Source organism: Fragaria vesca, linkage group LG3, assembly GCF_000184155.1.
Source record: "Fragaria vesca subsp. vesca linkage group LG3, FraVesHawaii_1.0, whole genome shotgun sequence".
In the NCBI taxonomy this organism is placed as follows: domain Eukaryota; kingdom Viridiplantae; phylum Streptophyta; class Magnoliopsida; order Rosales; family Rosaceae; genus Fragaria; species Fragaria vesca.
Window position 1 is genome coordinate 19,586,471 of NC_020493.1, and position 11,749 is coordinate 19,598,219.

The following is an 11,749-nucleotide window of genomic DNA, read 5'->3' on the forward strand; positions in this document are numbered from 1 at the left end:
AAATATAGATATTATTAACTAGACTTTTTTTTGTTTTATTCAACACATCCCATCTATTTTTCTTATCCATATATTTTAATTTTATTTACAAACTTGTCATGATTAGTTCTCATCATAGATCGAGTGTTTTTTTTTTTAAGGGTTAAAAGAGATAAATCCATTGATTAAAGATCATGACCCAAAATGTCAAACATGAACAGTCCGAAGATCATACAAGTAGCATAGCAAATCTAAATCAAACTATTCTATGAAATTGAAATAATAACCTCAAAACTATATAAAAAAAAGTGGATATTACTCACTAAACAAGCAAAATAACCTTTCAAAACCCTAGAAACCACTCTACTCTCATAGATCGAGTGTATTAATAACAAAAAATAGTGTGTTAATAACATCACTCGTAACTTTCAAAAAAAAAAAAAGGTAAAAAGAAAAATCATTCAATATGTAACATTTATTCCTTAACAACTAATCAACCGACACGAGCATAAGAATACCAACTCCTTGATCAAGGAGGAACTATGACGGTCTTCTTATAATAGTAGGATTAGATTTTCCCTGCCATACGGTGTTACGGTTTATTTGTATATTGTGGTTTCCAATAAATGATAGGATTTGTTTAGAGTGCTATATATAGGGGGGTTCTAGCAGTACAAAACTACAAACAGAAAAACAAGAGAGCTTGATCTTAACAAAACCGATCGAGTAGAAAGACTGATCTTTATAAATTAGGTTTAGGGTTTTGTAATCCCCTCGATCTCTATCTCTCTCATGGCGAAAGTAAAAGTTGCAGGGGCGTGGGTGGGCGTGCTTGAAGTCGAATTGGACAAATGGAACGTATCCATGCTGAGACAAGAGGTTGCAAAGAGATCGAACAGCGATCCAAACTTGATCAATCTGATCTGCGCAGGCAGAGTGTTGAAGGATGGAGATGGGAGTGAGAATCTGACCCAAGTAGGTATGAAGAGCAACTCCAAGGTTCTTGCTAGTAGGGTTTCTGCTCAGGAGGGCAAGTCTTTGGGTGAGGAGCTGATGGCTGAAAGCGAACGCTCTCGGAGATTGGCTCGGATCAAGGCAGCAGCGACTGCAATGGCCAAGAGACATGCAGATGGTTCTTTGCCAGTTGAAAACTTCAATATAGAACTTGAAGATCAAAGCGGGAAGAAAGTAAAGATGGGAACGGAGACTGATCAGCAGGCAATCATGATGGGTCTGATGCTTCATACAGATGCAAAGAAACTGATTAAAGAACAGAATTACAAAGATGCATTGGAGGTGTTGAGCATGGGAGAGGAGGCTTTCTCTCTTTGTGACCCCAGTGTTATTGAGCTGGTGGACAATCCTTCTATACTGCAAATCGACATGGTTTGGTGTTATTTCATGCTCAAAGACATCAATTGCCTCTCGGTTGCGGGCCTTCGGCTTGAGAAGGCTAGAGAAGGACTCGAACGAGCTTATGGGAAGAATGCTTCTCGTATGAGACTGCTTCAGGCTGGTAGGTATCCGGAGCGTGCACTACATTTGAGACTGGAGCTACTTGAAGGGGTAGTGGCTTATCATAGTGGTCAGGTTGATTTATCTAGGAAGGTGCTGATTTCTGCCCAAGAAAAGTTTAGGCTACTACAAGTGTCGGATGAATCTCTTTCACTTGTGATGAGCATGGGGTTTAAAGAACTAGATGCAAAGAGGGCATTGCGGATGAGCAATCAAGATGTTTCTAGTGCTGTTGATTTTCTGGTTGAGCAAAAGGCAAAGAGAGACCAACAACGCGAAGATGATATCCGACGGGAACAGGAAATTATGGAGCAAAGGACGTATGGTGTGACACCCTTGAAGAAAGCTGTGGATCTGGAGAGATTGAATGAGTTGGTCTCCACTGGGTTCGAAAAGGAGCTTGCTGCTGAAGCGCTTAGAAGAAATGAGAATGACAGTGAGAAGGCATTACTTGATTTGACAAATCCAGAAGCTAATTCTACCATACAGGAACAACTTGCATCAAGGAAAAGGAAACGTCAGCGCCGAGCAGTAGATGCTTCAGTTGAAGCACTTGTAGGCATGGGATTTGAAAGATCATTAGTGAATGAAGCTTTGCAGGCTGGAGGGACAATGGAGGAAGTAATCCGTTCATTACTCTCAGGACAAGCATTGAATCCGACAAATGGTGTTACCCAATCTGAAGCAATCTCCACAGCTTCTGCTGACAACAATGGCCAAACTGATGCTGCTAGTGACATTGCGAATTCTCTTACTTCAATGCTTGAGAATCAAAATGGTCAAGCCGGAGGTTCTAGACATGCATCAGAGCCTGGAGGTTCTAGTCGTGCATCAGAGCGTGATTCAGAAATGGAGAATGAACTTGCTGAAGAACTAGCACAACAAGACGCTCTCTCTGACTATGACCTTGAAGTTACCAAAGAAGGTGAAGCCATAGGCGAGTACTTGGCTCTTCTGGATTCAGCACAGTGAAATATCAACTTAATTTTCCAGATGATCAATGTCATTTAGTTATAGCAGCACTGGTTTTTCTTAAGCTCGGTTTTTCCTTTTTCCTTCAATTTTCATTTTCATGAGCATTGGTGTAAGACAGCAAAAGTCGGAATCATTTATGATATTCATGCGAATGAAGATGTTTTTTTTTTTTTTATGTAAATCAGGTTCTTAGTTTCTAAAATTGTATGGATATTATTTTTTTCTCCATTGGTCTTGCAGTCTTGGTACTGATGGTTTGCCGCCTTTTCTGTAGTCTTTCTTCCATTATTGTAACTTGTAAGAGATGGAGATGAAGAAAATAGATCAAATAAGACCACAATCTTTCGAAAGCTCGCTAAACTGTGTGTCCTGCAAGCAGAACTTTGTGTAGGACACAATAACAAGATAGTGTAGCATTTAGAGCAATCTTAGAGCAGCAGAACATAATATAGTCTCCATGCAAACAAGCATTTTAGAGCTATTTCCTGCATACAGAACATGTATTCTAAACAGCAGTAAAATTTATACGCCAACACTCGAATATTGTAATATTGTAATATACACCTGAAATATTGTAAGCTAAACAATGCCATCAAATGCTTCAACTTGCATAGGTTTTTGTCCCCGGGTCTAAGAGTAAAGAGAACTAGATATGTTAAGTCTTGTAACGAGTAACATACCTGCTAACTATATGTCAAGTTCCAGACTTAAAGAAAACTATTTAAAGCTCACTTTTGGGCATCAAACCTCTGATCAAACCCAGGATCTCACCTCGCATTGCAGCAATAGCCGATGGAGTGACTTGTTCCTTCACAGCAGAGAACCACATATTATGTCCATCTTTGTCTTTACTTCCATACCAGCTGCATATTATCCTTGCAATGGCCAACACATACATGCCACAATCATAACCATTTACTTGGTGCGGTGAATCAGTACACTCTTTATACACGGGATCAGTCGCTGAACTGGAAACACTCATAAATTTCTTAACAGCATTGTAAAGTCGTTTGGCAGGACGTTTACTCAACCCCCCTCGACTGCTATCATGATGATAAAAGGTGTTCATGCTTCTCTCAAATGCAAGTAGGCTCCAATGAGATCCACCTTCAGCTTCACTCACATCATCATTGTCATTGACAGGAAAGATTACCACTTTCTTATCGGGCAAATGAAGAGGGTCTAGGAAGTCTTTCAGGCTCTCAGCTGGGCAATTCATCATCCAAAATGTAATTGAAGGTGGAATGAGTAGAATCTCCTCGGAGCATGATGAAAGATGACTGAAATAGAACTCGATGATTCGATCATTGAGAAAATATGGGCCACTGAGGATATCCAAGTCTGATCGTCTTAGTACCACATCATTGTAGCTGAGAATCTTTTCATCAGGATTACTTTTGGCCATTTGGTAGATACTGTTGATGCAGTCCTGATCAACAAAAGTGAAAACCCTGTATTAGGCCACCATCATTTCAAAGAAAGGATCTTATAATTGAAGAACATAATACTAAACTAATATAAGGAATGACAATGAAATATGCCGTTGAAGTAAATAATCAGACAGTTGCTCAACCACCAAAATCCAGTGCTAGAGCAAAATTTTGGTCCTCAACAACTATCATTTGCGCCACTATACAGTATACAGGCAAAGACTGATAAACACCAGTTACACTACAGAATTGATGAAGACAAGCAAACTATCACACGCTTTTAAACTCTAATTTCTGAATTAACTTCGTGCACAGATTGCTTTCAACCCACAACCAAAATGAGCCAATGTAAAAGTTCATTCCTCTGTATCAAGTAGGTTCCTATATTCTTGTTCTTGTCAAATCAGATTTACACAACCTCAAATCATCGTTTCGTACCACGAGTACTTGCCATCCCCTATCCCCAACTTCACATGATCCTCTCAGCAATTTTCTCTCCTCACAAATCACAATACGTAATCTTTACAAAAACAACACATTCAAGCACACTATGTAATTTGTCCCAAAAAAAAAAACATTCTGCAATTCATTAACAAATCTTAAACTCAACACCCATTCCCAATAACTACAATTCTCACTAAAGATTTCTTCATTCAACGAAGAATGGAAATATTGAAGTTCCTCAAATTCCATCTATATCATAAATTTCAAGCACATAAGCAGCGAACCATTCAAATGCTCCGTTTTTATAGAGGTATAATCTAGGGTTTTCATGCCATTTCCTTTTTCTTTTATGCAGAGAACAATTGTAAGAGAATGAGAAGAGCTTACTGAGCGATTCAAAGAATCTGAGCGAGAGGAGAAGCTCCGGTGGTGCGGTTGGTTTTCTTTTTCTGCTATCAAGATTTTAGAAGACGCTAAATTTGTAGGCAGCAGGTTCCAGTTTCGCCACGAGCCACAAGTCCTCTCAAGTCTGCACACATGCGAGGCGTGTATGTGGGAAGTAAATCACCTGTACCCAATTTGCCCCCAAATATGTGTGGAAGTCCACTTAGAGCATCTCCAACAGCTTCTCCAAATTCTTAAAATTCTCCAAGTTAGAGAAGATTTTGGGTGTTTTGCTTCAACAGATTCCCTAAAACTTTCTCCAAAATGGGGAATGTGATGAAAGAGAAACCCAAATTCCCCAAATCTGCAGCATTCTCCAAATTTTATAGAAGGATTTGGGGAATCATCTTGAAATCTCCAAAATAGAGAATCTGTTGAAGTTGTAGAAGAAAAATTGCTTGAAGCATTGACTTTTGCTTCCCTATAATAGAGAAATTATAGAGAAGCTGTTAGAGATGCTCTTACTAACACCTAACAGGAATCTAACTCTGTTAGTTTAATTGAATTTAACTTTTTACTAAAGAAAAATAAAAAACTCAGCCCCTAAAAAATAGCCTTTTCTTCTTCCTCTCTGTTTCTCTTCAACGTCATCGTACCTCTTTGTTTGAACCCCAAAGTTGCGTTACAAGATCTTCGGAGAGTTGGGAGAACATGGTGATGATGCCGGTGTTGAGGGTGAATTGGGAGACGATTACACTTAGGCCATTGTTTCTTAGATTTTGACGTCGAAGACTTGGACGAGGCTAGCAAGGTCGGCGGCGGTGATGAGGAGCAGAGGAGGCGGAGGAGACGACGTCGTTTAGGGAGATGTTGAACGATTGGGATAAGTGGTTGAGGGGGTTTTAGAGGGTGAGGGAGGTGGCGAAGGAGTAAGGGGCGGCGGGGGAGAATGTTAGGACCATTGTGCTATACCTATATATTACTTTGGGCCAGTGTGTTGATTTACCTAAATGGGCTATTTGTTGGGCTCGAGTCGGGTCATATTGTCAACGGGTTTCTAGGGTTGGTCATAGAGACAACCATATAAGGCAATGAGCCTCCATTGTAAGATCTTATCCAATGAATATGAATATTTCTTAACCTTATTTCCTTTAATTTCTCTGTAATTTAGTTCTTTTCCTTCCTTGATGGATTCTGATCCCATCAACTGGTATCCAGAGCCGGTTCCGATGTGGAATCTGCAAACTCCTACCATTTTCGTCCCACCCTCATCCACCCTCGTTAACCCACCGTTGTCGCCCCCACCACACTCTGCATGTAATATCCCACATCGGCCAAACGGAGAGGGGTTATGTGCTGTATATGTACATGCCCACCTCCAATTTAACACGAGGCCTTTTGGTGGCTCAGCGGCTTCGGAGGGGATGGGTACTCCGAGGTTAAGCATGTTGATGCTAGAGCAATCCCAGGATGGGTGGCCTACTGGGAAGCTGCTCCTGAGCTGCCGGAAACAAAACCGTGAGGCCCGGTGGGCCCAAAGCGGACAATATCGTGTTACGGCGGAATGGGTCCTGGGATGTGACAAATGGTATCAGAGCCACTCTGCCGTGTGGTGCGAGTGTGCCGACGAGGGCGTCGGACTCCCAAGGGGGGTGGATTGTAATATCCCACATCGGCCAAACGGAGAGGGGTTATATGCTGTATATGTACATGCCCACCTCCAATTTAACACGAGGTCTTTTGGTGGCTCAGTGGCTTTGGAGGGGATGGGTACTCCGAGGTTAAGCATGTTGATGCTAGAGCAATCCCAGGATGGGTGACCTACTGGGAAGCTGCTCCTGAGCTGCCGAAAACAAAACCGTGAGGCCCGGTGGGCCCAAAGCGGACAATATCGTGTTACGGCGGAATGGGTCCTGGGATGTGACACTGCACTTCAATCGATTCCAACTTTCCAGCCACCTTCAGTCCCTACTTGCGTTCTTGATCCAGCGGCAGCGCAAATTTGCAATGCTTTTGTTGTTTTTCAGCAAGGTATGCATGAAGCATTCAACGACCTGTGGGTTGCTTTTCGTAAGACTGAGGAACGACTTAAGCACAGTCGACGTTTGATTCAGGACCGTAGCCATCTGATTCAGGAGCTTCGCACCAAGGTTCCAACTGCTACAACCACTGCAACCACTATACAGTATGCTCCGGAAGACCCAACGCTTCCAAGCCCTTGGAGAGGGTTGATTGATGGTTCATCAGGTTCTTTGTATTACTGGAATCCGGAAACTAACCAGACCCAGTACGAGAGGCCATGTGAGGGAGCTGCTCAACACCCACTGAGGACTCTCACTTCCTCTGATGACTCGGTTCACCCAAACCCTCAACCGTTTCACCATTCTCCTCGTTATCCACTGACTGTCTCCTCTTCAGCTACCTCAATTCCCTCAAACCCTCCACTAATCCACCCTACAATTTCCCACCCTACCCAACCCATTTATCTCCATCGCAAGCAGCTAAGAGTTCTCCGCCGTCGAGTCTCTATGGCAGCCATACAACGACTGTTCAAAGCCACCCGAAAGCCATATCTGATCTCTACTGTGGGTAAAGACTCGAGGACTCAAGTGAACCGTAAAACAGGTTTTTGGGTCGTCAAGACCAAAAGCGGCTTCTTCCCTGACTTTGTGGAGGAGATTTGTCAGCTCTCTATGGATCCAACAGCTCCGACCGATACATCGCACCTGGCGGCAACAAACCCTTCTTCCTTGGTCCTAGTTTCCGATGTCACGGAGCAACATGAGGTTCTCTCCTCAGTAGCCGTCGCCGGTGAGGTCAGCCTGGCCTCACCGAAACCCATAAGCGACATCGTCGTTTGTAATGGCATCACTTCTTGTGCTTCCTTTGCCTGTACTCACGCGGTCAGCCCCGAACTTGTCCGCCTTGACCTCCTTCCATCATTAACCGAGTCCAAACCTTCCCAAGTTCCTCTTGAAGCTGACCGGGTAAAGGTCTCAACTGTGGATTCTATCTACTCCACTTTCGCGCCAGGGGCTGATGTTGGTGTTGAGGTTACTAATGTTGATGTCAATGTTACTGACATGGGGTCGATATTGGGCGATATGCTTGAGCCCCTCATACTCGGGACTGTCAAAAAGTATGGGTCTAGCCTTGATGGATTCATTTGTAACGAGGACAACCATTGCCCTGCTTCTACTCTTGTGCAGCAGGTAACAATGAAGGATAAATTTTACAAACAGGATTTTATTCTAGTGTATCGATTTTGCAAGTCGGGTAATTTTGATAAGCCAGAAGGGCTTTGCATAATATCATTATTGTGGGATGAGGTTCACTTATCTCCAAAAACAGTGGCTATGAGGAAGAAATTGTGCGAGCTAATCTCGAAGCCAAATTCTAGTTTTGGTGTTTCTGAACCTAATCTCGAGTCTCCCGGTGACTCAATGAAAGGCCAACTTGGTCTCAGCCACTGTTACAGCGCACTCAAGGCCACTGCTGAGAGCGAGTTCCTCATTGTATCAGGAACACCTCCAATCACAGTTCATCAGCTACGGGCACCTCTACTCAAGTTTGAAAGGCAACTGCATTATGAGATTATTGACTTTGAGGTTTTAGCCAATGATTATTCAAAACTTGCGTTTTTCTCTGCCGATTGTTCTCTTTTTCTACATGAAAATTATAGACAACATTGCAGCTTGTGGAATTCAACACTGGGAAAAGTTATGGTTTGTGATTGTTGGTCATGTGCTTTTCTCTTTGCGGCCCCGTATGACACTCTCGCTGCGCAAATTAAGAATGGTGCTCTCTACTGCATTGATACTATCCTACAATCTTTTCCTGATATTGTGCGCGATAACAGAAGTGTGCTAGTGGATGTTGGAGGTGCTACACTGCACATGGTGGAGCTTAACCGTGTACTGCGACTTAGGGGTTCCTTTGTTCGGTCTGCCATTCCAGCTTACCATAAGTTTCATGCAGATATTGGCATCCGGGAAGCAATGTCTGAATTCACTAAGTCAAATTGCTGGGATCTTATGGTGCTTAGAACAGACGGACCCAAGAAAGTCTTTGTTGTTCTCTTTTGGAATCCATCTACCCCAGAGCGCTACAATGCAAGAGCACTTTCCTTTGTGACTGCTGATCCTCTTTTTACTGGAAGCTCCATGATTGTTTTGGGTTACAGTGATGAACCAATTGTTTGTGTTTCTCAAGTGTTCAGTTGTCAGTTGGCGTCTGAATCATTTACTAGCTGCTACATGTCTATGGAAATAGCAATGATGAAAGCTTCACATCCACCGACTGTCCTGAAAGTTGTAATTGCTACCAATTGTCAGCAACTTACCATTTCCGTTGTCCAGATTGATGTATATCACCACTCAGATCCTTCACTGATGGTTGTCTCTGTGCATAGTTTTAGTTCTCATTATAGAAACAATGAGCCTCTGTTTGTTATCAGTTGCAATGAGAGGCAAATTGTGAGATCTCCCCAAAGGGTTATTCTCACGTCAAAGATGGAAGGGGATTCAGTCATTTTGCTCCGTAAGCATGTTGTGATAGTAATTATGGAAGATGGTCATGATGTATTATCTGCGGTCACGTGGTTCTACACATTAGCATCATTTTATTGTGTTATTGCAGTTCATGTTGACCTTTCTCTCATCTTTGAGACGGAAAAGAACCATTACAAAGGGTGCTCTAAGACTCACATGCTTGAATCAACACAAAGACGGTTGATGTTACTACAAGAACCTGTTCTTTTGAAAGCTGCAAGTCCAAGGGTATTAAGGACTCATCCCCTTGCGCTACCTAGTGACAACTCGATTCACCCAAATTTGGCCTGCATTCTTTCTAAGCATCATTCTCTGGTTGTGGAAGCTGCTATAATGATGAGGCAGTTCTTCACATCTGCAGTTCTTTATACACGTATTTGTTCTACTGACTTTTTCATGAACATATCAGAGTTTTCTCCCCTCAGGTACTCTTCTGACCCTCTTGAGAATGGTGTAGTATTGATGAGTTATATGCAGAAGACTTTTCAAACTGATCATAAGGAGGAGCCTTTCGTGACTGCGAGCGCTTCTACTTTTAATTCACCTACTCATGGAATTGTGAGGAAGTTGGTTTCTTTATTACTTATGGTTGCTATCCATTCATCACCTCCACTTCGGGACAACATATTGAGAGAAGATGGTTGCTGTCCATTCTTCCTTGGAAATACCATGGTTATCTATATCAATGAGCAACTGTCATTGAAGTCTAAGAAACAAGGGCTTGATATTGGGCATGGTGTTTATAATGGAAATTATTCTTCTCCTGTGAGCAGTTCACTTCGCTTGTCTGATTTCATGATTCCACAGCTTATTGCTTTTGGCTTTGGGGCAATGGACTTTGGGGACCTTGCATTGGTTCCTCATAAGCTCTTTTCAATACTCATGTGGTCAAATGAAGCTTTTCTAGTTATCTTGTTGTCTGCAAGCATACACTTCCGGCTATTGGTATTCGTGATTACAAGTCATCTACTACATTGTCCCACTAGAGAAGCTTTACAGATCATTTCTATCATGCCACATTCACCTAATTGGATGCCAACTTCCAATTCTCATGAAAGTGTTTATCTATCTGCACTAAGACATACTTGGCAAGTTACTACTGGTGATGGTATTAATTTTGGAGCAACCTTGACAAACATCACAGCTCTCGACATGACATATTCTACATCATGGTATCTTCCATTGTTCACTGGTGATCCAAATGCAAATCAAAAGACATTTGGTGCTATTGTAGCATACCTTGAGGAGTTGAAAGTGAAATTGTTTGCAGATTCCCATTTCGGAGCACTCCAAACAGTTGATTTGGAAAAATATGGTGATTCTTTGTCTTCGCACAGGGCACGGCACATTCCTGCATTCGTTGTTACCTTGAATGATAAAAACCGTCTCATTGCTGACGTTTCAAGTATGGAACATGTGTGGAACCCTGGATCAGAATTTTTCCTTTGTGACTGTATGTGGTTGATGCAAGAACATGTCTTTACAATCAATACAGTGGATGAGATGCTTATAGCAATGAAGGATCAGGGTGAAATGGGTTCTGCTGAAAGCCTGAAATCCTTGGGACTCACTTCTCTGTTATACGTTCAAGGCATGCCTTTATTTAAGGGGGGAGGAATGTTAGGACCATTGTGCTATACCTATATATTACTTTGGGCCAGTGTGTTGATTTATCTAAATGGGCTATTTATTGGGCTCGGGTTGGGTCATATTGTCAACGAGTTTCTAGGGTTGGTCATAAAGACAACCATATAAGGCAATGAGCCTCCATTGTAAGATCTTATCCAATGAATATGAATATTTCTTAACCTTATTTCCTTTAATTTCTCTGTAATTTAGTTCTTTTCCTTCCTTGATGGATTCTGATCCCATCAGAGAATGTGAGATTAATGATTTTCTTGGCTTTGAAATAGGACTAGTACTTGGATTTTGGGGTTTGCTTTTAGGTGCGGGGATTCTGTTTTTAGGGTTCTTAGGCTCACTCAAAATGGGTTTGAAATGGGCATTGCTTCAGATATGAAATAAGACTCATGGCAGGGACTCTGATTTCTCAGAAATGAAATTATTGTCTCGTATTCTTAATCACGTGTTGCTTAAAAGACAAGCTCCAAATTAACCATGCGATATATGTCTTTTACACAGTGGCAATGAAAAGATATCTGCATCAACCAATAAGAAGTTAAGGTGGCGTTTGTTACACCGAGTAACAGGGATTGGATTAGCTTAGGTAAGAAAATAGTCCAAAACCCATGTTTGGAGGAATACGAGACTGAATTAAATGAGTATAGGTAGTCCCCGTGTCCCATTTTAGCCTTCTTACATAGTCGCCCCAAAATTGGGCGGACTACATACCGCATCGTTGTTTAACGATTTCAACTCTCTGCGCTTCCTCCTCTCTGCTTCCTCTCTGCTTCCTCACTGCTTCGACTCTCTCTGCTCTCTCTTCTACTAGACAGGTACGATCTCCTCTCT

At 42.1% G+C, this 11,749-nt stretch overlaps 2 protein-coding genes across 2 annotated transcripts; one reads left to right on the forward strand and one right to left on the reverse strand.

The window, feature by feature from the left end:
• Positions 1-771: 771 nt before the first annotated feature.
• On the forward strand, positions 772-2,466 carry LOC101304459 (NEDD8 ultimate buster 1-like). Its single transcript, XM_004294633.1, has one exon. It carries the CDS (start codon positions 772-774, stop codon positions 2,464-2,466), a length of 1,695 nt encoding a protein of 564 aa, XP_004294681.1.
• Positions 2,467-2,688: 222 nt separating this feature from the next.
• Positions 2,689-5,112, reverse strand: LOC101304750 (NEDD8-specific protease 1-like). The gene is made up of 2 exons (XM_004294634.1): positions 4,731-5,112; positions 2,689-3,898 (listed from the first exon to the last, which is right to left on the reverse strand). The coding sequence occupies exon 2, from the start codon at positions 3,872-3,874 to the stop codon at positions 3,191-3,193; it is 684 nt and encodes a 227-aa protein (XP_004294682.1). The 5' UTR covers positions 3,875-3,898; positions 4,731-5,112; the 3' UTR covers positions 2,689-3,190.
• Positions 5,113-11,749: the final 6,637 nt, after the last annotated feature.

What these genes read in the sequence shown, in the direction of transcription:
- LOC101304459 (XM_004294633.1), top strand. Translation starts at nt 772, where the DNA reads ATGGCGAAAGTAAAAGTTGCAGGGGCGTGGGTGGGCGTGCTTGAAGTC.
- LOC101304750 (XM_004294634.1), bottom strand. Translation starts at nt 3,874, where the DNA reads ATGGCCAAAAGTAATCCTGATGAAAAGATTCTCAGCTACAATGATGTG.